General features: G+C 37.1%; 1 protein-coding gene across 3 annotated transcripts in view; it reads left to right on the top strand.

Annotated features, from left to right (window-relative positions):
* Nucleotides 1-26649, top strand: part of PARP8 (poly(ADP-ribose) polymerase family member 8) — a 183916-nt gene extending 157267 nt beyond the window's left edge. For all 3 annotated transcript variants that reach the window (XM_047850835.1, XM_047850824.1, XM_047850841.1), the window contains 10 exons: nt 703-768; nt 3302-3369; nt 5107-5155; nt 6217-6329; nt 6565-6637; nt 7868-7937; nt 8486-8559; nt 9712-9781; nt 10642-10726; nt 21973-26649. In XM_047850835.1, the coding sequence (XP_047706791.1) occupies nt 703-768; nt 3302-3369; nt 5107-5155; nt 6217-6329; nt 6565-6637; nt 7868-7937; nt 8486-8559; nt 9712-9781; nt 10642-10726; nt 21973-22075 (771 nt within the window). In that variant the 3' untranslated portion in view covers nt 22076-26649. The remainder of the gene's footprint in view (nt 1-702; nt 769-3301; nt 3370-5106; nt 5156-6216; nt 6330-6564; nt 6638-7867; nt 7938-8485; nt 8560-9711; nt 9782-10641; nt 10727-21972) is intronic.
* Nucleotides 26650-26902: the final 253 nt, after the last annotated feature.

Raw genomic sequence — 26902 nt, 5'->3', positions numbered from 1 at the left:
GATATTCGTGGAGATTTGGTGGAATCCTTCTAAAATAGCAAAATCTTCAAATTGCATGAGAGCTAAAATTGCCTTAGTTTCTATCACTGTTCATCTTGAAATCATTTTCCAGAAACAATGGCTATAAAAAAATGTCCTTGGAAAAGCTTTCCTTCCTTCATAAGTGACAACGGTACACATAGTTACAGTGTGCTTGAAGATGAATCATCAGTTAAGTGGTGTCATTTATACACCTGCTAGTCATACTCTTTTGGTAATAATCTTTCAATCAAAAGGAAATAAAAACAAAATGATTTTGTAATATTTAAAGTGGATTTTGGATTTTAGAAGGACTCTATGCTTACTTTACACATCATGGCTTAATTTTTTTAGTGAAAGTAAGAATCAGGAGCCCAATATCTTTTTTGTATTTATAGTTTTCCCCCTGCAGGCTAAACATGATTTTATGTACTTATACATAAATAGGATTGTATTGTTTAAGTAGGATTGGCATTGTTTTCTTTTTTCTTCTCTCTAACTCAGTTATATATCCTACATCCCAAAACCATCTTGTTAAAGTCTTCTCTTTTATGTACACAACAGACATTGCTTTCAAATTGACTCTGATGGAAAATCCACATACAGAAATAATATGTTTCTCTAGTAATGCACAGACTTGCAAAGGCTTATAGTGAATACTATTTTTTTTTTCTGTTCAAACAGAAGAAGAACTATGATCGGGTAATGAAAGCACTGGATAGCATAACTTCTATTAGAGAAATGACACAAGTAAGTATATTACCTTGTGGTTTTATGCAGTTCAGTTTTGCTAGAGTAAAATCATATTTTACAAATGTCTGAGAGTATTGGCTGTGTAGTGAAATGTACACTTTTCTATTAGATGGGAGTATAATTAAAATAATTTACAGATTAAAATTGTGTTGTATTAGGATGTTTTAATTAAATTACACCAATGTATTGGTGGGCTACCACAGTGACTTTTGGAGGGTAATTGCATAATTATAATCCTCATTCTGTCTGCAGGAGTTTGAGCATATGGAAGTGTGTCAGAATAGCTTAAGGCAAAGGTTAAATCTGGTACCATCTTCCTAGACTGTCAATTTTCATTAACAGTAGCAATTTTAACACATATTTAATGTCAAAATAAAAACAAATATTCTATCAAATGTAAATTGTGCATAAATATTTTAGAAAGAACACAGATTCTCAGAACAACTTCGGAAGACACAAGACTCCCAGAGAGTATGAGTTTATGTTTTTGGTCATTAGAGAGCCTTTGGTGAAGTTTGATGAGCAAGGATTGTGGCTTATTATGAAAGTCTAACAGATCACTGGGCTGTAGTCCAGCTCTTGGAAAAGCACATACCGTTGAATTATTGAGGCCTTTCCACTGCCAAAGATTTGGAGAGAGGCTTACAACTCATTATTATAAGTAGAAATTAATAATCCATAATTGACATCAGCACACATTATGGGTTTGGTTTGCATATGGTGGTTTCAAGGCTTGCACTGCCCTGGAGGCCTTGGAGGCTTACAATAAATACTACCCTGGGTCATTTGCTATCTTTGGGGAAAGAGTATTAGATTCCTTCAGTCTTGAGGCCCACAAAACTTCTGTGTCACTGCTCCCTTCTCCCCCACCATCACCCTTACTCTACTTGAAAATACGCTCCCAGAGTACATCTTAACATTCCCAAATTTGAGATTTCATTCTTTTGATAGTATTTATTCCATGTAGTCAAATAGGCATCAACAAACAGTGTGTGTCTGACGATGGTAAATGAGGAGATCTTCAATTCACCCGTTATAGTATTTGCTGAAAAGCCATCATGCTTTCTAGTTGTTTTTCTATGTCCATAATTTTCTGTGTTACCTGAATTCCTTTTCAAACAAATATTTATTATTTGTATAAGGCAAAGAAAACAATAAAACACATTTCCATTTAGGGAGAAAAAAGGACCTGTTCCAATATCTTACACAAAGTTCAGTAAACATTTTTGTGTCACCAAAACCCTTGGTGGTAATAGGGTATTTATACGATACCCTAGACCAGGATCATTCTTGGATAAAAATAGCTACAAAATTCTGACTCTGGGATCAGCTCTCTGCCAAAATTTGCTTCCTTTATTCTGGGTCATGTGTAAGCTATTTTAAATAGAAGGCAGTGGAGACGATCAAGAGTCAGCCTAGGAAGTCAGAGGCGTGTGTTGTATAATTCACTCATCGATGATGTGGCCTGTGACCTTGGGCAAGTTGCGTAATTGCCCGAGGCCTCAGCCTCTTCACTGTCAAGGTGGTAAATAGTAAATAGCAATGTGGCATCGCCTTCCAGTGTGCGCTTCGTAGGGATGCCGTCAGGGTTCACTGCGTCATATCTTTAAACCTCTCCCAATAAATATAACATAATACCGTCCTATTTTCTAGAATGTACTGACCTTATAGATAGACCTAAATTGCCACAGACAGATTGCCTCTTGTTCTCTGAAAAGGTTAATTGTCTGGGTAAATTCCAGGAAATACTTTCAAAAGAAGGGCTCTTCCTATGTAAATTTTGTCCAGTTTTTACCTGTAAAGCTCTACACCTAAGTCAGGACCCAATGATAGGAGCATGAGTAGTAGCTATGATACAAGGTTTGCTTTGATGTTAGTTAAAAGTTAAAAACAGTCATTTTCGAAGAGAAATGGCACCCGACACTTGCTAAAGGTGGCGAGATAGATTTTATTTGAGGACTGGAGTGGGAAAGAGAGACTTGCACCTCGAGCGAGGTAACCTCCGAGTAGGACCAAGGTGACTGAGGTTTTTAAAGTGAGAACAGCAAGGGACCAAGAGGGGCTCGTGGAGTAGTGAAACTAGGAAGCTGTGGGGAACAGGAAAATTGCAGCAGGGGGATAAGTAGAGAATTACCGGAAGGTTGGCAGTGTAGTTGGGACAAGATACCTCTTGTGATTGGGCAGCATTATATTACTTTGAACAGAGACTCAGCATGATGCCCGGGATCACCTTTAGGGACATGGCCTAGTACCAGGAAGCCAGGCTAAAGCTTGATGAAACCTCTCTGTGTAACAAAATGTTGGCTCAAGTCCATTGTGCTATGTGGGAGTTCCGAGTTCACCTGGCCTTGTGGGGGGAACAAGAAGGGTAAATTGTTGCTGTTTGTTGCCACTTCACAGCCACGGGCTTCCGGGTTTAACTAGATTAGGTACACCTGTTCAACCTGATTTTCCTGTTGCAAAAAGGAAAAACAAAAAGGAAGAAAGGAATGTATGAGAGAAATCACGAAGTATAATGACTTTTTTTCAGGCACCGTATCTCGAAATCAAGAAGCAGATGGATAAACAGGACCCCCTTGCTCATCCCCTGCTGCAATGGTATACAATTTTAGTTTTCCTCTTCATTAAAACGGCATCGTTTTCTACTGCCTGCTTTAAGCGGGGAGAGGGGAGGAGGAGGGCCCCATTTTACGAGGCCTGCAATGCTACAGTTCTACAAGCCTGTGAGGCTTGGTAATTTTATAATCAGAGTCCGTAATGACTCTCACTTTAATTAAAACTTGTATATCACAAGGGGAAGAAAATGCTGTCCTACGCGCTACACAGGTATACAGCGTATTTGATGGCAGTTTGTCTGTCATTTTAAAAAATGTGATTAGCTGCATTCTAATGGTGAAGCTGTTTTGGTTCATTTAATTTTCTCGTTAACTGAGGACTGAGTGACAATACTCACTGTTTCAAACACTCACTGAAAACCTTTCTAAAATGTATGTCTCGTACGGTTCACTCCCTTAACAAGGACAGCATAAACTTGATGAGCTCTTTGTTTGCCGGCTGCAGGTGATGCCCTGTTCAGAGTGAGCGTGGTGAGGGGCAAGGCCGTAGTCCCACAAGGACCCTAGGAGGGCTGAGCGAGAACCGGAGCGTGGCTTGAGAGCTCCCCTCCTACCATGCCTGCCACAAAACCCTTTGCCCTCCGGTTTCTTACTTCAAGATGAAAACAATAGTATCTACTCCCCATACCTACAAGGGTTTTATGTGCAAGTCTCTTTGAAATCACTTCAAACTTAAAGACTGGAATTCATCACGGCCATCATGCAGTAACACAAATATGAAGATTATAAGAGATTGATTTGCATGAGATTGATTCTATACTACAACCTTTAAAAAAAAAATGAAAAGATGAGCAAAGGAGAAAAAATGAGTCTGATTACTTAGCTTTCACTTAGAATCTTACAGTGAGCACTTACTCTATTAAGACTTTAAAAATTAGATTTGGAAGTCTTTCTTCTTTGTACCTTTTTTGATCTTATTATTAAAATTCTGATGGATCGAGTAGAATAACACATAGTTTTCATTTTAACTTTTCAAATTCTCACATTAAGTCATATTCAAAATGAAGGTAAAAATCTCAAATATTGAATCTTTTTTTTCCACCCCCTGTAGTCAGCCTCTGATTGTCAACTTTTATTTGTGATCATTTTCTTCGGTTTGTTAGTCACTCATCTTTCAAGGAGAAGAAAATCTACCAAAATGTTTTAGAGTTTTCCCTATTATTATTTTCTGTACTGAAAAGCATAAAGTCATCAGTTCTTTCAGATACCTGAATTTAATTTTTTTCAACCTCAGTGTCTAAATATGGTGAATAACAGCTTGTGTGTAAACCACTGTATATATCAGCACAAAGATCCTCAAATATTTAAAGAAACAAAAAGGTCTCATAAAAACTCATTCTTAGACAATGTAGGGAAGAGCCAAAGAAGCGGTTGTAGGAATCAGCTTCTAATCTTTGTATTTACGTGATCGTCATGTGAAAATATATTTAGAAATGTTCATTTTGCTGATGTCCGAGGAGGGTAATGATTAAAGATCACACTTTTAGGGTGTAAGGAACTACTTCTGCGTTCTCAGATATAAAATATTATCTTTTTTGTTACATGCGCTCTTTTAGTTGTTTTAGGAACAAAGCAAACTGATGTAACTAAGTACAAGCATCACTCAGTTTAGTTAATGTCACAGCAAACATTAGTTCCATTCACTTGCCAACTAAAGAAGAAAACTTTAAATATATTTGGCATGTATTTGTGACTGATGGATTATTTTAATTAATTTCAGGGTTATTTCAAGTAATAGGTCACATATTGTGAAACTGCCAGTTAACAGGGTAAGTTGTTTTTTCACATATACATACAGAAATGGGAACAGTCCTGACTAGTTGGGAGAACTGACCCTGTGATGTTTAGGCAGCCACTCCAGGAGATGGAAGTAATCTCAGGTTAGGCCTCATTCTTCAGTTTGAAATGACCATATGGGCACAAGCTCTAGGTTTTCCCAAGAAATCAAATTCAAATTCAGGCTGCTGCCCTGAACTATCATTTAGTTATTCTGCAAGTGATAGGAGGAATCTGGAGATTGACCAGAGAAAGGTATTGTGCTTTTTATTTTTATCATTGTCAGTTTCTTGTTGTCAAGAAAGATACTGCCTTATCAGCTCAATATGCTTACAAAATAAATGAAAAGCCAATGGACTGATTTCAGTTCTGATCATTACCTAAGGAGATCATATCCAGAATCTCAGCTCTCCTGTCTGTGAATCTCTAAACTGCGAGATTCCTTTATATTGTATTCCTATACAAATACATTCCTAAGTGAAAGGGCAGCAATTAGAAAATTTGTCAGGCAACTAATTCAAAAGATTCTGTTTTAATTTCTTTCCATGAACAAAGGGGAAACTCTATGTGAATGTAGGCAATTTCCAGATTTATAAGCATATGCAAATAAAGCATGACGATGGTAATTTTTGCAGTTTTAAAATCTTGAACTAACTTTTCTTTTCTGCTTAGCAAACTCAGATATTTCCCCAGTTGAATAGCTAGTGGATACTTAGGGAATTCAGTAATAAAAGTCTCAAAAAGAAACATAATTAGGAAGGCAGATCTGCTTGGACACGATTACACAATGTATTCCAAAGCTAAATATAAATGACTTTGGATTGTCTGTCTCCTGTTCCTTTTCCATTAGCCTAAAGAATTACCCTTCCTATCAGCAACTCCGTATGATTTATCATTTATGCAGGTTTTTTTTTTTTAATGAATGGTCCTGTTAGTGTAAATTCGTGTGGCTTGAATCTAGATATTTCTTAAGCCAGTAAAATTTGAAATTGTCATCAGTCTGATTCTATGTTAATTTTGACATGTTTTCATTTGTCGTTATTTTAAATGGCAGCAACTGAAATTTATGCATACTCCACATCAGTTCCTTCTTCTCAGCAGTCCACCAGCCAAAGAATCTAATTTTAGAGCTGCTAAAAAACTCTTTGGAAGCACCTTTGCATTTCAGTGAGTATGATTTAACGCTGATGGGGATATAGCTTCACCTCGGTCTTCCAGAAATGTGTGGGGAGGAAAACATTCACTTGTAGTAGTTGGCTGTAAGCACTGAGTAGTCCAGTGCCTGATACTTGACTTGGAAATTCAGGACTTTCTGAAGGTACATGATTTATCATACTGTGGCTACTTTAGAGGATTATTAATGTTTGGTTTTACCTTGTCCTTCCCCTCCTCTGTGCTTTAGTGGCTCACATATTGAAAACTGGCACTCTATTCTGAGGAATGGTCTGGTCGTTGCTTCTAATACTAGACTGCAGGTAAGTTTTCTGGATGCTTTACCAAGACCATATTTACTTTTGTGTTAGAGTTCAATAAGCAGTCCTGGTGTTTTGTTCTTATGTGAAAAGGGGTAAGCAAGCGGGCTTCAAAAAATTACATAGGATTTTTAAAAGGCGTTAGTAATGTTCACAAAATAACTGAAGCAGAATTGACCTATACATCATATAGGGATGGAAAGGAAAAGAAATTGAATTCCCTATGAGAAAACAGTAAAGTCACTTTGAGCTTAAGTAGAAGAAAAATTATCATGCAGAAAGTAAAAGCGTACAAGCATTCTGTTGCTAATTCAACACAGATTTCTTGAGCACTGCCCAAGTGTGAATACTTTAAGAAAAAGTAGGGCTAAGAGTTAGCAAAATGGAGATTGGATACCAAAGTGCTATCTGTTGCCTGCTTTACCATCTCTGGGGCAGCACTGGGAGTTAGCGGGATATCGCGGGTATAGTGCTCATCTTTATTTATTCCCTTCATCTCCAATACCCTACCTCACTCTCATTCAGCTGATTTTCATCTGAGGATGGAAAGAGGTCAGGAAATGAGATGCTCAATCCCATCACCTGTGCCAGATCTCACGCTCTGATGACAGTTGAGATGATACAGTTAAATGTAAATGTCCATAAACACACACTTATTCTATTAGTATTCAGTTCATACTAAATAGGGCACAGGGGTTCTAGAAGACAGGGATAATGAGAGAGAATTTTAATTGTTCTGAGTAGTTTCTTAGAACAGTGGAAGAGTTTCAGTTAATGAAACTGTAACCTGCAAGGTTAGAGGAGATAAGAATGGGATTGCAGTGTTGTGTAATGAAAATGTCAATAGGCTCCTTTGTGGCTATACTAGCATGTGAGTCCTAATCAAAACCCTCACCATATATAATGCAGTCTGGTTTGTTTTCAGTATTTTGGAGTCGAATATTTTGGGTAAAAATGTTACTTTATAATAATTCACTGACTTTGTCATAGATCAGGTGGAAAACTTTAAAATTAAAGATTTTTTTTCTCTGGCCATCACTTTTTATGTATCAACTCACTGAATTTTGAGGACAAAGATATTAGTAGTCCTATTTTCAAATTAGTCCTTTAGGAAATAGCTTTATCATTTTCTAAGAATTTATGCTCCAACATGAGACTAATTTTTCTTATGTAAAGTATTAACCTTTGAAACCATTGGCTGCCCACTTTCTCTCCCCCTTCTTCCCCTTTTAGCTCCACGGTGCAATGTATGGAAGTGGAATCTATCTTAGTCCAATGTCAAGCATATCTTTTGGTTACTCAGGTAAGCGTGTGTTTCATTTTTACTTTTTAAATTTTTTTGAGTTTATTTAATTTGAGAGAGAGAGAGAGCGTGCGTGCATGCAGGTGAGCAGGGAAGGTGCAGGGAGAGAAGGAGGGAGAAAGAATCCCAAGCAGGCTCTATGCTGTCAGTGGCAGAGCCTGACACAGGTCTCGATCTCACCAACCTTGAGATCTGACCTGAGCCAAAATCAAGAATCAGACACTTACCGAATGAGCCACCCAGGCACCCCTTAAAACCAATTTACGAATTTTCTAAATATATCGATTTCTAAATATAGCAAGAGAATTTCCTATCCCTATTTTCCATGCAAATTTTTTTAAAAAGCTGTATTTTCTACTTTCCTAACACAGTCAGGACTTCTAAACCCACTGACTTTCCACCCCAAGTCACAGGAGCTGGTCCTTCAGGAGCCCATCGTGATCATTGGTGCTCCATGCAATGAAATCTTAGGCAAAGTGTCAAGGGATTGTATTTGAGGGGCATGATACAGCTTTGTTCCTGAATTACTCTTTTCTTGGTGTCCTCAGGGATGAACAAGAAGCAGAAGGTGACAGCCAAAGACGAGCCGGCCTCAAGCAGTAAAAGCAGCAGCACATCACAGGTGTAGTGACTCGAGTGGCTGATGTGATGAGTGAACGTTAGCCTCATTAGCCAGCAGGACATCAATAAGTCTGGCTTTTTAAGTCTTCAGAGTCATTGTAAATAGTCATTACGCATGAAGGAACAAAACTTACCCTCACGTGTAATAATCAGAGCGCCTTTATTCAGTAAACATTCAGCAAGTATTTATTAAGCTTCTCCTGTAATGTTTTAGAGAATGCTAAGCATTGGGCTATAGTGATGATAAAAAAAGATCGCAAAACAATAGAGAATTCCTTTGGGAGTTTACATTCTGTTGAATGGCTGTGAATGAATTAAATATATATTTAGATAGAATGCTAGGTGGTGGAGAAAAATGGAGAAAAATCAGGGAACAGAGATGTTTAATACCATGAGATAGAAGATGGGACCAGAGTGACTGTCCCTGGGCTGGTCAGGAAAGGGTGCTCTTTCTCAGGTTATCGTGTGGAGACCTATAGTCAGTGAGTCCATGAGCCCTATGGGAGGAAGAACATTCCAGGCAGAGAAAAGAGCAAGCACAGATCCCTTGTTGTTTCAGAGGAAACAACCATTCTGGACCAATTAAAAATCTACTTAATGAATAATGTGACTTTAAATTGAAAAAAAAAAAAAAAGGCTAGCTAACTTAGTATCTAAAAACAAAAGCAAAACTACAGATTTTCTACATGAGGTTTTTCTGAAATGCCTGCAGCTTAAGTTAATGGTGCTGTAAAAATGGGTTGGTTTTAGGTTAGTTAGATGATCTGGAATAACTGATTTTAATGTTTAAAAAGACCATGCAATTTTAATTTTGTTTCCCTTGAAACAAGGATGCCAGGCTTCCAGTAAAAATAAATTTGAGTTCTAATTCTATGATGTGATGCTGTTAAACTTTAATTTAGCCTTTTTAGTTCACTTATCTTGAGAGTGATTTGATAATGATTATGTACAGAAATTAAATGATATAACAAATATAGCTTGACATTAAGAAAGAATTCAAGGATATTACTGCTAGTCTAGATAGCCCCCCCCCACTTTTCTTTTAATCTGGAGCTATCTCAGGGGCTATTATTTTTTAACGATGATGAGTTCTCTTTTCACTTGAGCAACTGCCCCATTTTCAGTCTAATTTTTAAATTCTTTTGGAATTTAGTCACAGAAAAAAGGACAACAATCCCAATTCCTGCAAAGCCGTAACCTAAAATGCATCGCCTTATGTGAAGGTACGTTGAAAATTCTACAAACCTTGTAGCATTAATTCTCTATGTTATATGTATTTAGGAATTTGAGTATATTTACAGAATGCTCATAATGCATTAGTGACAGCATTATTTCTCCTGACCTTCTCTAAGGGCACAGATGGGAAACAGGTACAATATAGAGCGTTAAAGGTGAAAAACAAAGTGTCACTGGCAAGAGTTCAAACAGTGCTATATTTTATTCTTGGCAGATATCTCAGAATGGTAATTATATTTTCCTGATCAAGTATTACTAATCTCTTCTGTTAATATGCCACCTTCCTCTTTAAGTTGGCTTTTGAATGTATAATACCATGGAAAATTGGAAAGATGAACCAAGCACCAAGAAGAGAACCCAAATAGGTCTTCTGTTTCTACGCTGAAATTATTCATTTCTTCTGAACTTGGGATAGAAAAATTGATAGGCGATTTGGAAAATCATACACTTTTCTTTGCTCTTGCTATAAAATCTGACCTTGACTAGAAAAGCGTTTTTTCCTTGTGTTGAGAGTTTTCAGTAGCCACTCTTAACTGCCTTTTAAGTTTTCAACCCTTGATAGTTGTTATATGGGAGACCAAGTTGTTTTCCACATAGTTCCCGAGTCAGGACTGTTTGCTTTTGATAATACACAAGTGATTGCTTTCCTGTTGTTACGCTGATGGTGTTTAAAACATAAAATTGTTACATGACATTTCATTGTTTTTACTACATTTTTGACAGCTAATTAGGTTAAACAATTTTTCATATGCTGGTCTGTGCATGTTCTTTTTGCTTTTAGATTCTAAGAGCCAGAAGTATAGTAACTTAGAATACATAGTTCTTTACTTTTATCTTCCACTTACAGTGATCACCTCACCTGACCTGCACAAACATGGAGAGATATGGGTCGTCCCCAATACTGATCATGTCTGCACACGATTCTTCTTTGTGTAAGTGTAAAGGTTCACATTTGTGTCTTACTGTCTTCTCCATGAATGAGATAGTAGTGACTACATTTCTTTCTTTTTTTTTTTTTTTTTTTTTGTCATTTTAGCTGCCAATATATAACAGACAGCTAATTTCTCATTATATTAATGTTTGTTTTATTTTAATGAGCTCTAAAAAACAGAGTGATATTTAAATGTTAATTTAGAAGAACTGAAGGAAAACACCCTGTCTCTTTAACCATCTATGTGTGCATGTATGTACATGTGTATATATGGGTATATATACATACACACAGATAGATGTAACATAGATATACACACACATACACACATATCTTTATCTATGGACTTAAAAATATGATAACTGGGAATGAAGAAAACAATAATGAGAATGCCCTGTCCCTATGAAAAGTTGATGCAGGACTACTGATGTGGAGTTTTTGACACAGCTGTATCAAAAGTGCTGTATGAAAATGTAATAGCATTAGTTTTCAGCCCTAAATAAATAATGAGTCCAGTAAACCTGTCTGATTTTCACCCATCTTTGTTTGACTCCCAACCCCTTCCCCTGCCTGTTTCTTCCTCATCCATGGTCCTATCACAGGAAACCCCTCGGGGAAGAATTGAGCATATCTGTTTTATACTTTTATGTAGTCTTCTAAACAGAAGATGGAAAAATGCACTGGGTCGCTTTATAAGCCATGTCAAAATGACTGCAGCAAGATTGCTTCGATGTATAATGTATCTGTAGGATGCTATGCCTACAGCATTTGATTGCTTACCTAATGGACAGGTGGCAATGGAAATTTTATGAACTGCCTGGTTTTCTTTTGGATAATATGAAAACTGACTTTCTTATTCTGATTTACATATTATGTATTTATATATCTTCTATATTTTTGATACACATTAATACATAAGTTACGTATTGTGAGACATATATATATCTATAGACTTTTTCTTAATGGCAAAGCAGCCATAAGTGTTGTAGAAAAAGCCTGCTTTGGTTAGACAGTTTGTGTCCAGGCTCACCAGGTAGATGATGTTAACCATGCTGCATAACCTTCCTAAGTTTCATCAGTGGGTACAATAGAGTATCATCAGTAGATATGGTAGCACAGTATATCTACCTTAAGGGGCAGAATCCCAACAGGAAACCCGTGGCCCATGAAAAATACTGTAATTTCTTTTCTTTTTTAATAATAATATTTATTTATTTTTGAGAGAGAGAAAGAGACAGACAGGGCCTGAGCAGGGGAGGATCAGAGAGAGAGAGAGAGAGAGGGAGACACAGAATCTGAATCAGGCTCCAGGATTTGAGCTGTCAGCACAGAGCCTGACATGGGGCTCAAACCCAAAAACCCTGAGATCATGACCTGAGCCAAAGTCGGACGCTTAACCGACTGAGCCACCCGGGCACCCCCAAAATACCATAATTTCTATCATCCACAAGTAAGTTACTTAAAAAGGTGTGGTTTATAGGGGAACCGGTCTAGTGTAGTAACCAGGATCTAGTAACACCACAGCTGTTGTTACTACATGTACTTAGGGCCAAAAGGACAAGAACGAGAAACAATTATCAGACCTGGCAGGAGAACCCTTTCTAGTTCAGCAGCTTTGAAAGTCTACACATAGCCCGAGGTGCCCTTGTGGATCTGGAGCTAAGGGAAACCTGGACTTTGCCCTCCTGCTAAGGTCCTGCTGGGACTCCCCATTTCCTCTACCAGAAAGTAGAGGGCCAGGGAGCATACTGATAGAGTCCATACAAATCGGTCTTCTGGGTCAGAATGCAAGGTAGACAAGGATGCCATGTGGGTCTGGAGGTTCCTAGAGAAGCTATCTGCATGCTAGCTTAAGGTTATTATGAGCACAAAGTTGGTGCTATGCAGATCTCCATTGAAAGGCCCTCATTAAATACTTATTCCCCCCCCCCCCTTTTTTTTTTTTGAGAGAGAGAAAGAGCGTGTGCACATGCGCAGGGGAGGGGCAGAGAGAGAGGGAGAGAGAATCCCAAAGCAGGCTCCATGCTCAGTGCGAAGCCCGACTCAGGGCTCAATCTCACAACTGAGATCATGACGTGAGCCGTAATCGAGAGTATGCTTAACCCACCGAGCCACCTAGGTGCCCCTCCCCTCTTCTTTCTTTACCATCGTGACTGTTATCTTCTGTTAGAAGATTGGCTTTCCCAAAGACACATCCAGTCCCGAAGTTGTTTCATTGAGTGGCCTTAGGATTTAGAAAGTAACTCCAAAGTCCTCTCCTTAGCCTGATGTTAGTTAATTTATCCCTTTTAGTAACTTGCTAAAAGTCAAATATATTGAGCCAAATAAACAACTTTAGATATTTAAGTATGCATTCTAGCATTATTTCTTTGAAATTTTACATAAATTATATGTAAATAAATCTGTAGGGATATATGTGTTGGGTGTGTATTATGTGTGTGTCTGGAGAGAAGGATATCTATATTTTTTAGAAGAAAAATTTGAGGAAAGACCACCTGAAGAAAAGAGAACAAAATTCTTCTAGTATATTTAGATACTTTACAAATAATATAAAGAAAAAAATTCTCTTAAGATAATGATTTTAATTTCTTTATTTTTTTTTAATGTTTGTTCATTTTTTGAGAGACAGAGAGAGAGAGAGAGAGAGAGAGAGCGAGCATGAGTGGAGGAGCAGAGAGAGAGGGAGACACAGAATCTCAAGCAGGCTCCAGGCTCTGAGCTGTCAGCACAGAGCCCGACGTGAGGTTCGAACTCACAGACTGTGAGATCATGACCTGAGCTGAAGTCAGACACTTTACCCACTGAGCCACCCAGGTGCCCCCTATTTTCATTTCTTTATAAATGCAAATGTGATTTCATCCTTTTTCTCTGCACCCTCAGGAAAGAAGGGACTAATTGAGGAAAATTGATAAGATTCAAACACATCAAAAGGAGAATCCATTCACTAATTAATGTACATTCTAATTACAACCATCAGCTTCTTTATAAAGGATATAATCACAGAGTTCTGTGAGTGATGTGCCTCCCCAGTGAGTGGTAACATCTAGGGAAAGATAAATTCAGGAGAAAGAAGTGAGTTATCACAAATATACTGTTATCAGACAGAAAATCTTATTTTCTTATTATTTTATTCTGTTTTTTTTATTACCATTATCTGATTCCCTATTTAGAAGTCTGACCTGATAGTAGGATATAAATTAATGTTCCTTCTTTTTTATCTATTTTTAAGTGAAACTACTAAAATATTTCAGTAATTTCCATGCTAATCTGATTTCTAGAATGGAGATAATAAAACACTAATTTAATATCCTATTCATACTCTTTCCAACAAGTAAACAACAACACAGAATGAAGGAAGAATTGTGGGGATATTTTAGGGAACAGACTGCTACATCAAAAAAATTTTTGAAAGTAAAATTTAAAAGAAGACATCACTTAGAAAAAAAAAATAAGTTCAAAAAAATTTTGTTGGATAATTTCAAAGTGAATGAACTTAATCATATTTTAATGCTTTAGGCAAAAAGTAATAATTAGATGTTTTGAACAGATTGTAACCAATTTTAAGTGTCTAAGGATTCCTGATAAAGTTTGATTTCTGATTGGGCTTGAGACACATGTACACAAAGACATTAAGGCCAATATTTAGAAATATGGCAGCAGTTTTTAAAAGGGGCTAGAAGCTGGGCTCCCCGAAGCAGAAGATGCAAAAACCAAATGGATACATTGTACTCTAGGTATATGCAACAAACATGCCTGCTTCACAGTGAATGGGGAATTTTAGAGCAAGAGAAGGAAGATTTACTATTGGTATTTCCCATTAATAGGATTATTAAATAATAAAATTGAGGATAAGGTTAGTGATAATTTGGCAAGTAAACAGGTGTGTCCAGTGCCATGCCCCCCCCCCCGGCTAACCCTCACCCCCACCCCATCCTGCCATAATGACAGCTGTTAGAGGTAAGAGTATATGTCTTCTCCCTCAGCTCTCTGGGACCCAGGAAAGGTTAAGAACTGCTAGGTTTGTATATCCTGCTTATTTGATGTTACAACCTGTTTCATGCTTTAGTGTTTCTTTGATTTAGAGCAGGTAGATCTTCAAATGAATTGTTTCCATATGTTGTCTATTAGATAAAGTTAAGGTATATACACTCCCTCCTATTTTTCAAGACATACCAATAAGTTCAGAAACTTAAGAACGGGAAGCACCAAATCAGGTAAGTCTGCAGAGAAGAGATTGGGTATTTTCAGGTTTCTGAGTCAAGCAGATCTCAGGGCTAAATACGTTTCAGGAATTCTTATCCAAAATCTATCTTCTAAGGTCTAGCACAAATATCACCTCTTCAATGCAGCTCCCAGTCAAAATTAATCTTCCTTCCTGGTGTTCTTACACCCCACATTGCAGAACTTCCATTTAAAATTCAGTTTTTTCATTGTATCTGACTTTTCTATGAGGCTATCAACTGCCAAAGGGCAGACCCCTGCTCTTGCTTTTCTTTTTTCTTTACGATTTTTTTTTTTATACTTTGTTTTGAGAGAGAGAGAGAGAGAGAGAGAGAGAGAGAGGGAGAGAGAGAGATGCCTGCATGCACAAAAGGAGGGGCAGAGAGAGAGAGGGAGAGGTTGAGATTCCCAAGCAGGCTTCCACACGCAGCTCAAACCATGAGAGATCATGACCTTAGTCAAAATCGAGACTCGAAAGCTTAACTGACTGAGCCCCCCAGGCACCCCTACTCTTGCTTTTCTTTTACTCTCCTACATGCCCTGAAGCACTTCCCAAGGTACCCAATGCGGAGACGCCTGTCAGTACATTTTTAATGAATGAACAAAAACAAAGCTGAAAAGGACAATATTTTGGATTACTAATGTATGGTTTTTACTTTTGGTCAAAGTTTGAAATATATCTAAAGAAGAAGATACAAGAAAAATTTGTAAAATAAAAACTGTATAATGGCCATTAAATGAAAAGAAAGAGAACGTGCATCATGATTTTGCAAAAACAAAACAAAACAAAACAAACAAAACCCACAAACAGTGTTTGCTGGGAACATAGTGAGTAGACAGACAACTTATTTATAAAGTTGGAAGACAAACCATTTGGTCATGGCTCAGTGACACTGTGTGACATAAGCTGTGCGACATCAAGCTGATAAGATCGGGAACTTTGCTTTATCCCCAGCTTATAATAAATCCAATTTCTCTGTCTGCAACCCAGATCCCTTTCCAAGATTTAAACCGCCACATCACTCTCCTGCTTAAGATTCTTTCGGAGCTGCTTGCTTCTTATAAGACGAAATCCCGTGTCCTTTTACAAAGGGAACCACACAACTCCCCAGCCCTTTGTTCCTCCTTCAGCGCCACCGCCTTAGAAAGTCAAGGAGATCCAGTCCCCAGCCTCATGCCCGCCACATCTCATTGCCCACAATTTCTCCCCTCCAGATGTTATGCGTCACAACCTGAACTGTTCACTACAATTCCCACACCTTCATGCTTTTCTTCTTTCCTTTCTCCATTGAGCTTGGATTCTCTCTTCCTCTCTACCCTCAAAGTAATTTATCTAATTCCTACTCATCCTTTAAATTTCAACATATGCCTTCCGTTCTTCCTAGAACTTTCCTAGACTCCTTTGTACCGCTCCTTAGTGTTACTGTGTGATGCCGTGGGCATGTTTTTGTCATTGGGTTATTCTTCCTTATGCATGGTCTTCTCCATTATTCTGTATACTTCTTGAGGTTGTGGACTGTATGGCTCATTTGTCTTTGTGTGCCCAGCACAGTGCTTAGCAGAAAAGAAGGAATGAATGAAATGCCCACATTTAACTGCTCGCTAGGTATTTCCCCTCGAAAAGTCTGCTCATACCTTAAAATCAGTGTGTACAAAGTGGACCCCATTATTGCTAAATCCCCTAATCAAGTTCTCGGCTTTCTCAATCTCTGCAGTCATTTTACATCAAAGAGACTTGAAATCCGAGCTCTTGTTCTTAATTTCTTTCTCCTTGTGCGCTATAGTCATCAGCTCCCAGTATACCTTTACCGTTTTCTCCTTTCAATACCTTTGTTTCCATGGATATATCATTCTCTGCCCCAGAGTCCACCAAAAGATTACTAGTTATTCTCCATGCTTCTCATTACCCCTAATCTATCTTGTACAATGCCAGATTTATTAAACATTAAGATGATTAGACTAGTGATACCTCTTCATTGTATAGAAACTGAAATCAAAGGCAAGCAAAAAGAAGAAAATCACCTGTAATATCCCCACTTGGAGTTAAATACAGCTAATCTTTTGGTGTATAGTCTCCATTTCTATGCATATAAAATTTTAAGGTCATGCTATTTATATCACATTAATATTCCTAAAGCAGAGTTTTGATTGTACCTTGTTCATACAGACTGGTAGTTTTTAACAAACAAAAACATGGTATTCTGCAACATAGAGACCATTTTACTTTCCCTCAATTATCCATACAAAACACTGATTGAATAAAATTATTATCCAAGGTGTTTCTTGAGAGCAGCTTGGAATTATTTTTCCCACTACTGTGCCTTTGTTCCGTCAGTCTAAATGATGGGCCTTCTCCCCAGCTTAGCCTTCTCTAATCTTCCAAGCCTGACTACATGGTCTTTTCCAAGGGGTCTTCTTGACATCCCAGTCAGACATGATTTCTGTCTTTAAGTTTTACTCACTCTTTTTTTTTTTGTTTTTAATATTTATTTATTTTTGAGAGAGAGACAGAGTGTGAGCAAGGGAGGGGCAGAGACAGAGGGAGACACAGAATCAGAAGTAGGCTCCAGGCTCCGAGCTGTCAGCCAGAGCCTGACGCAGAGCTTGAACCCACAGACCGCCAGATCATGACCTGAGCTGAAGTCGAATGCTTAACCGACTGAGCCACCCAAGTGCCCCTTTACTCGTTCTTGTTCGTCATAAAATCTGCTTGTCCTTGATGCCTGCCTTACAGTTATTTACATAACTTTATTATCTCCCCTCGTAAAGTGCAGATTCTGTTCACAAGAAACAACACATAGCAAATGAAAGCAATGACAAAAGACTGCATGTTCCAACGTAATGAAGAAATTGTACATGAGTTGTGACATAGACAATGCTGTTACAGCATCAGGTATCTTCAGGAACTTTGGGGAAGTGCCGGATATCATTCGATTCACAGTGAATTTCTTCTTTTTATTGCTAATGAAAAATAGTGCTATCATTTCTGTATTCCAGATTCAGGGAGCCCGAAAACAAATTTACGTGTGCCATTCTTTAAAGCTGTCACAAAGCTGCTACATCAGTTTGAGAATAGAACATGTCAATACATTCAAAAGTTTTTATCCACGAAATTTTGTAACATACCCAGAGAGTTCCAGACAGCTAAATTCCATCTGTTGTCTTATTTTCCTTCTCATAGCTTTTTAGGCAGATTGGTTTATTTTTTATTAAAATTTTAGCAATCTTCTTATACCTGGGAACATAAGTAATTTTAGACTTCTTTTAGATGGTTTCATTTTTCCTTCTTCAATAAACCCTAGTCAAGTATATCATTTCCCTATGATATTATTCTTGCTCCATTTCTTTTTTTTTTTTTTTTAATTTGTTGCTTTCTGGGCATAAATGAACTTCACTGTTAGCAACTGAGTGTTTGTCTGTAATACTAATAAATAGTTGCAAAGTATTCTGTATGCCATATTGTAATAAGTGCCCAAATGCTACTAGTATTACATAGATATGAATTCTGCCAGTTGACCCAATCAAATGGTAGTTTGTCTTTCCTTTATTATTATATATGCTTCATAGTTTAAGACACCTGGATGCTTGGGTCAGTTTTATCCTTCCAACCCACAGCTGTTATGCTTTCTTGTGGGATTCACAGACAGTGGGAAAACATGCATTTTTCTTAATACTTTCAATCTCAGTCCCTCACTCTTGCTCTCCCCTCACCCTGTGCTCTTTGTGTCTTAAATTATTAGCATTTATTTAAAGAATGTGAGTCTCGTCTCCTTTCCACTAACTACATATGCTTTTAAAGTGTTGATGAACACATAGTATTGGGGGTAGCAGACCCTTCCATTTGGACATAGGGTGTCGGGGGAGTGGGACATGACTGGAGACAAAGTTTTGGTTTGAGTCCCGCAGGACCTGGTGTGCCATGCCAGTCTCACTGGATTTTGTCCTGCAAGTAAAGTGGAGGCCATTTGTATCACTGTAGCAGAGCAGAAAATAGTCTTAGGGGAGAGATGATGGGGTAAGTGTGGAGACAGAGAGATCAGCTATAATGTTATTACAATCATCTAGGTCAGTGTTTCTCACTACAGAAGAAAATGTGTTTGACATCGTGACTTGGGAAAAAACAATGTGTCCTTTGTGTGGTGCATTCAGTATTCTGTATCTTATTCTATCATAATCTCATTGAAAAATGCTTAGATTAACAATCTAAATTAATTTCGGAACCCGCTAATTGTACATAACCTGAAACTTGAAAATCCCTTATTTAGATGAATGATAATGAAGGCCTAAATGAAGGTAATGGCATCAAATGGAGAGAAGATGCAACTGGGAATAATTAAGAAAACAGAAGCAAGATAACTTGGTGACTTACTGGAATCAGGCACATGGAAGAACCAAGAAGGACTGAAGTTACCTTGTTGGGAGAGTGGGTAGACAATGGTACTCCAAATTGAGATTTTGTTAGGGTAAAAAAAAAAGCAGTTTCAGGGTAAAAAAGTTAAGTTCAGTTTTGAATACACTCGATTTGTGATTTCTGTGGGAAAATTACAGTTAGGGAAAGATGTAAGGATTAGAGATATAGTTGAGGAATCAGCATGTGGGTGACAATTAAAGCAGTGGGAGGGATTGAAATAATTGAGATTTTGCAGATCATGAGAAGAGAAAACACTGAGAGTGAATTGTGGATAAAATCAGCATTGAAATGGGAGGCCACGGGAGAGGATGTGGTGAAGGAAATTGAGAATTAATAATCACAGGGCCAGGGCGCCTGGGTGGCTCAGTCGGTTGAGCGTCCGACTTCGGCTCAGGTCATGATCTCACAGCTCATGGGTTTGAGCCCCGCGTCGGGCTCTGTGCTGATGGCTCAGAGCCTGGAGCCTGCTTCAGATTCTGTGTCTCCCTCTCTCTCTGCCCCTAACCCACTGGCATTCTGTCTCTGTCTCTCTCAAAAAATAAATAAACATTGAAAAAAAATCTTTTTAAATAGTAATAGTCACAGGGCCAATGAGGAAGTGAAGAGATAGTATCACTTTAGGAAAAAGAGCAGTCCACTGTATCACATACTGCTCACATAGCAGGTAAAGTCCTGTGAACTCCTCACCTAGGAGGCTGTGGGCAACCATTGTCAGTACACTCAGTAGAGTGGTAGGATCAGAAGAATGACTGCAGTGGCTTGAAGACATGAGAAGATAGAAGGTATTACAGACAAATCTCAAAGGTCAGCATTAAGTTGAAAGGAATAGAGATTGTAGTAGGTAGACTGGGTCTCAGTTAAGCCAAGAATACCCTATTCAACTTTGTGTCCTGTGTACAGAGGACACAGTAGGTGTCTAGACCCTACTACAGGTGCCATAGAGCCAGAATAAACATAAATGCATATTGGGAAAATGAGAAGAGCTACATGTGGACGGTATGTGTAACTGGTATCATGGTTTTCTTTGTGTCTTCCCACTGTCCTTTTGGCAGTGTCTTTGCTTTCCAAAATCCGGATCCTGGAGGAACTAGCTGGATTGACTTGGTAAACACTATTAACTCCCTCGGAACGAGCCTGCCAGCCAGTTTGCCTCTCCAGCCTTGGCTCAGTATTACGGATGGCTTAATTTACCCTTAGTCCTGTGGGTAGCCGGGATTTGTGTAAAAGCCAGTAAAATGTATTTTACTTGCCCTGTAAAATATATCTTTTACATAGTTTGCCACAATGCACCAAATTTGATTTGGACAGTACTTAAAGCATTTCACTTGAGCATTTTCCACTTAATTAACAGAACACTTACAGTTTGATCTCCTGACGAAATAATTATAACTGGGCTATATACCACATACCCCTTTCTTTTCTTTACGGTGATGTTTCACTATGAGTGTGTGTGTGTGTGTGTGTGTGTGTGTGTGTGTGTGTGTGTATGTGTGTGTGCGTGTGCACACACACACATATTTATACGGAAAGAATTAAACAAGTTGATAGGCAACCGTGGGTCAGTTCTTACGAGTCTACATTCGATATAAATACAGTTATCACTAGGTGTTTAAGCAGTGGGTTATGTAAGGACCTGGGTTCTCATTGCTGTGTGCCCTCCATTTCATTTCCCTGTATTGTGCTATTTCAGGAGAATTTTTATGTGGTTAGGAAAAGACAGTGGTGCGCATAAATCTTTGAGACTGCTTACAGCCCTGGTTATCTATTTTGAAGTAATTACCCCTTCTCTAAAGCTTCTGTCTTGAAGTCATTTTTATGAAATAAAATTAATTCATCACCTATTCTACTTCTGACCGTTATCATGGAAGTTTAAAAATTCATTCTTGGAAAATTCTTATTGCCCAAGTAAGTTTATTTGAGGAAATGAAGAATCATCTAAAACGCAATTATTTCTTTTTAAAGGACTTTGCAACTGCTGTCCTTTAATGTTCTATTTTCACTTCTACAGCTTAGCTACACTTGGCGCACTTGCGTTCTAATGTGAAGTACCAGCATTAAGTAAGAACGTCTTGTATAGTCAGACTACGTAGAGCAGCCAGAGATAAGAGAGAAAATGCAGCACTGATCACAACAGAGTGATGATGAGAGGGCAGGCATGGCAAAAGAGCAGCGGCAGAGAGTGAAGTCATTTCTAAGAGTGTCGCAGATGAGAAAATAAATGATTGAGGCTGGAGTGGGGCTGGGAAGTTTAGAAGCTAAAGAACGTAAAGCCGAAGCTGGTGTTTCCTCCACGGTAGGCTTCGTATAGCAGCCACTGTGGGAAAATGCTTGCAAGGCCAGAGACACGGGTGCTTCCGGCATCACAAGCCGTGCTTTATGTGGGGGTGAAAAAGTTGAAATTAAGAAAGGAAGGAAGGGGAAATCGGGGCACGATTGAGCATAATCATGTGGTTAGTAATGCAGACACATTATTAAATCCAGCAGAGAAATGACTCCTTCGCTATTGATTCCCTTCAGCTGTACTTTGGGTGCCAAATAACATTTCTAAGGTGGCTTAAGTGATTTTTTAATGTTTCGTCTTTTTAAATGTTTTATGTTTCTTTTTTGCATTTCAGCTATGAGGATGGCCAAGTCGGAGATGCAAATATTAACACGCAAGAAGGAGGCATTCACAAAGAGATCCTTCGAGTAATTGGTAATCAAACCGCTACTGGGTAAAGGACCACCATTTAATTAACGTGATTTGAAAGCCTTCCTCGGGTTCAAAGCTGGATTTTGAACTGAAGAAGATGATAAAATAATTTATTGTTATTATAAACAAAAGTAACCCTTTGAATACTGATTTTTTTCTTAGTATTTCTAAGTATCTCATTAAACATACCTAAAATGGTATACAATTTATCAATTGTAGGGTTATGGAATCTAGTAATAAAATTACAACAGCACTTAAACTTAAGTTTGGGTTGCTCACACAATAAACAGATTGAAAAAACAGTTTTGTGCTGATATTTTTATATTAAACTCTTTAATTGGAAATTTGGTATTATATACCGACATTTTAGGTTACCAAAATAGAACTGAGAACATTTTATAATGACGTCTAAATCTATACAATACTTTGCAATAAGTCTGTTTGCACATTCCGATGTGCTATTTAATTAGTGGTATGAACATTCAAATGTTTGGGGAGGGGATGTTTCCTATTCTCCTGTTACTTTTTTCTTAAACAAAAACAATTAGGTCTTAGATGCAGTGCTTTGCCCAAGAGTATGTAATGTACATATCTATAGATTCATGCATCAAAATGTGTGTGATGGTGCATATATGTGTGTGTATACACATATATGTGTATTGACAACAGAGATGGCATGGCTCCATGATTCCATTCCCATTTAATGAGAAGAAAATAATATTCAGTAAGCAGGAAATCTGGACATAAACCAAGATACGAGTCAAATTTATCACCATTCATTCACTGAAAATATTTACAAACAATTTTTCTATTTGTTTAAATAATTTTTCCTTCAGTTAAAATTCAACTCTTTTATAACGTTCTCTAACAATTATAATTTGGGGAACACAGGTGCCCCAGGTGGACTAAATCTATATTCAAATGATTATATGTTTAAAAGAAGGGCCTCAGAATTTAAACAAACAGTATATATTTTTTATTTACTACAATGGAACATTTTTACAATTTATTTATACCACACCAGCATTTTTATATTTTTTCATCTAATACCTCTGCTTATGTTTTTTCGTATTGAGAAAGAAGACAAACTTTGAAGTTTCTTTTATATTAAAAGAACACAAATAGATTTATAGAGAATAACAGCACCAGCTCTCAGCATTTTCCTTTCAAGAGTCATGTGCTCATCAAAATCATTTCTATTTCTTTGGGTCCTGAAGTTATTCTTGCTCATTATAAGTTTTAATTGACAGTGTTTTATTTCCTACGTGATATCTTTGGAATAAGGCCATTCATGAGAGCAGTTTAATTAACAAGTCTGCCACTCTATTCAGACCCTGAATCAAGGCTCATATCTGATTCTAATTTATTTAGAAAGAAAAAAAAAGTAAAAATGTATAGTCATTTGCAAGTATAATGTTATAACTTCTGTGTTTATTTCCTTTGGCACACAAGGTGAGCAAAAAGGTCACACGCATCGCTAAGGGTTGCTACTTAAGTATTTACCTATTGTTTGTTTCCTTATATTGTAAATAATTGATAATGCCACTTATTTCTGCAAAAATAGACTTGAAGCGGTTGAGATATTAATCATTGTGATAGGATCCACTTAAAACATTGATCCATTCCAACTTGGGCCTCCAAACTCAAAGCCAGACTGAGGCATAGTAGGGCATAGATCTAGCATGTCACTTAGTACTCTGTGACCAGATATTTGAAGACTTTCCATGGGACAAGCGGACGACTTGCTTCTTTCTGCCAAGACTCCCCAAGTCTCCCAAATCCCTTTGACTGCGTTTTAAAAACATTTTTAAGCGTCAAAATTACTATTTTCAAATTAATTTTGTGGCACGTTCTATATATAATATAGTTGTGAAGACGTAATGGCAGGATTTGGAAGTTGAGGTCTCGGAACCCCACCTGTGTGGCCACTGGCAGCACTGAGGCAACTCCAAAAACGCCCTGTAGCGCCCCCCACCAAGCATAGTTTTTGAACCATGGACCTAATCCATTAAGGTTTTACTTAACAGTTGAGTGATCTATGAGGAGTGTAGTATCAGAATCTGAACTGGAATAGGTGGCTTGGAGGACTCAGGGGAGAGTATTTTAGGGAGGAAAAACTGGAAGAATGCAAACCTCTACCACCAGTTTAAGAATAGAACTTGGATGTAAATTTTTAAAAAAATGAAAAGAAAACAATAAAAGTAGATTCACCTCTTAGAGCAGAGGAAGCAGTTGATAGTTTTAATGCCCACTAACTATTACAGACAATGGACATCTGTTATGATAATAAGATGTCTCCAAATAGTAACTAATTGAATGCTATTGCAGTGCAAAATGACAGATTTTAAGTTTGTTTTGAAAAATTAAGTGTCAGAATCTCTGTAAGCAAATATTCAAAGTATGAGAGCCAATCTTTTAATTGAACGTTTTTGATATTGGGGTTACTATAGTATACTGATACTTACCTTTATTTTTAAATAATCCAATTTCAGTATTAGTTAATTAATAATATTAATTAATATTCATCAATAAATGAATCATGCTTCCAAGTAGGTCTCTAAGATTTAGAAGTTTAAACATTATCATGCCTTGATTCAGTCACCCCATTAAGATATTACCTATTGACATATTTGATGATTCCAAACATGTGATATTGTATTGTATTTATATAATATTTGAAGTCTGTTCACTGATGCTTTGTAACAGTTGTATTAATTGTGTAGTCATTACTACTTAGCATTAACCCACTGAGCAAAGGTAATCATTTATTTTCATTCTTGAAGTAGGGAAAGAAGAACCTTAATTTATTAGTTCTGCTTTTTCCTACATTACTGATTTTTGTGAACATTTCACTATGAGTGATTTGTCCTTTTCATTGTCCACTGTATTGGAAAAAAAAAAGAAAATGAGTGAACATTTGAGAAGAGAAAAAAGTAATAATATACTTAAAACCTAGTGCTATAGAATACATTATGGTGAGGTACCTTGGGTGCCTTAGATTGCATTATGTTGAAATGATTTTTATTTTTATTTTCTCTTCAGCAAATCTCAGTCAAATGTCGGATTTGAAGGTGGTTTTTAAATTTAAAATTTAAATGAGTGCCACCTCCTTAAACTTAGTATCATTAATGTGGTGTAAGAAACCAACCCAAAAACTATTGCTAATGTTCTGAATATTTTGCATTGAAAAATTTAAGAGTTTAAAAAAGAAATCTCTCAGTTATTCTCCACTTTGCTAAAAGAAGGGAAACTTTTAATATGCAGTATAAATTTTTAATATCATTGAAAGAATTCCAAAACTACTTTATACCGTAGTATCATAACTTGCCAGAGGGCATGGTGTCGAAGAAAGTTTTAAGGAAAAATCATCATCTTTGTAAATGTCTGGATGCCTTTCATCAGATAGTGATTTAATATGTCATGAAGGGCCACTCAACCTTGGACTGTCTACCACTTAAATATGTGGATTTCATAGTAGCACTTGAAGCACATTTAAAAAATACTAGGATGTTATTCGATTGTTCCGCTGAATTCTTCATTCTAACACTACCTCAAGACAATTGACAGACCGTTTGTTAAGGTAAACTGGGTTTCCAGTATAAGGAACGCATAAAATTTTGCAAATGGAAGTTATCAAGTAATTCAACAGTCAAGATTGTGCTGGACATAGATATTGTCAGTTACCTCTTGACAGTGCAGTAATACAGATATTTCAGTCACTGGTGATGAACGACATAGCTAACTAACACCCAGTGAGTTATGTGAAGGGGTTTCAAGTTGCAAAATCTGAATATAAGTAGTCCCCTTTAAGATTGGTTTTCTCCATGGGCCAATTTTATGTCCATTCACCTAAGCCACAAACAATTGCCCACTTACAGTTAAAGGATTAACATACTCAACTGCTTTGCCAGAGTGGCAGACTGAATATTCAATTATTTTGGCATTGAATGCCTGCTAAATTTTTGTCAGATTAAATATAAATTTGATGTATATTATTGTCCAGTCAATTTTTCCTGGAGATTTTGTATACACTATGATATATTAGGATAAGTTTTTGTAGGTTGAAAGAATTTCAAGTAGTTTTTAGACAAAACATATCCATGAGTGTGAAAAAGCTGTGTTGAAGAATAGATTACATTACACATTTACCAGCAAGTCAGTAAAAAAATAGTGCTTATTTACATAGTCAACATAATTTAATGTTCTAAAAATATTTTCTTCAATCTGCCCAATATCTAATGTATCATTTGATATTTTTAAAAATGCAGCCACTCCTTTATGTAAACATTAAGATATGCCTATGTTTCTTTAACTATCCAGCCTTCTTTACAATAAATTTCTTGACTTCTGTGCACAAAACAGTAGTATTGCAACCTGCTATTTAGCCTTTGGTGCCTTAGAGTTATTATAAATATTTAACAATATGTACATAATGTAAATACTGCCAAGAGATCACTAAGGCCAAATATTTTCTCTATTCACTTTTTATTGCACTTGCTTTCTATTGCTACTTAAGCCTCTTTTATCCAGCTTTGTAATAGTTCTAACATTGTAGCCAATGTAAATGTTTACTTTCAATAAATCTGAATTTGTTCAACAAGTACGGTATATGTGGGCACTATTTTGAAAACTTGGTGAGACCTTAGCTACTCCTCACAATGAATCTTGCTTCTGGGGACCAGATATTTGAAGTTCTCAACAAACTCTAAAAATGATGTTGCCCTTTTCACTTGTAAAGTACTTCTAAAATAGGAGGGAATAAAAGAAAAAACCCATCTTGTCAGCATTGCCCCAGATAGTCGTGATAGATTTAATTGGTCATGTTAATTTCAAATTCTGTCAAGAAACAGAGG

Source organism: Prionailurus viverrinus, chromosome A1, assembly GCF_022837055.1.
Source record: "Prionailurus viverrinus isolate Anna chromosome A1, UM_Priviv_1.0, whole genome shotgun sequence".
Classification (NCBI taxonomy): Eukaryota; Metazoa; Chordata; class Mammalia; order Carnivora; family Felidae; genus Prionailurus; species Prionailurus viverrinus.
The sequence above is the reverse complement of the archived record's forward strand: the minus strand, read 5'-3'. Positions and strand labels throughout refer to the sequence as shown.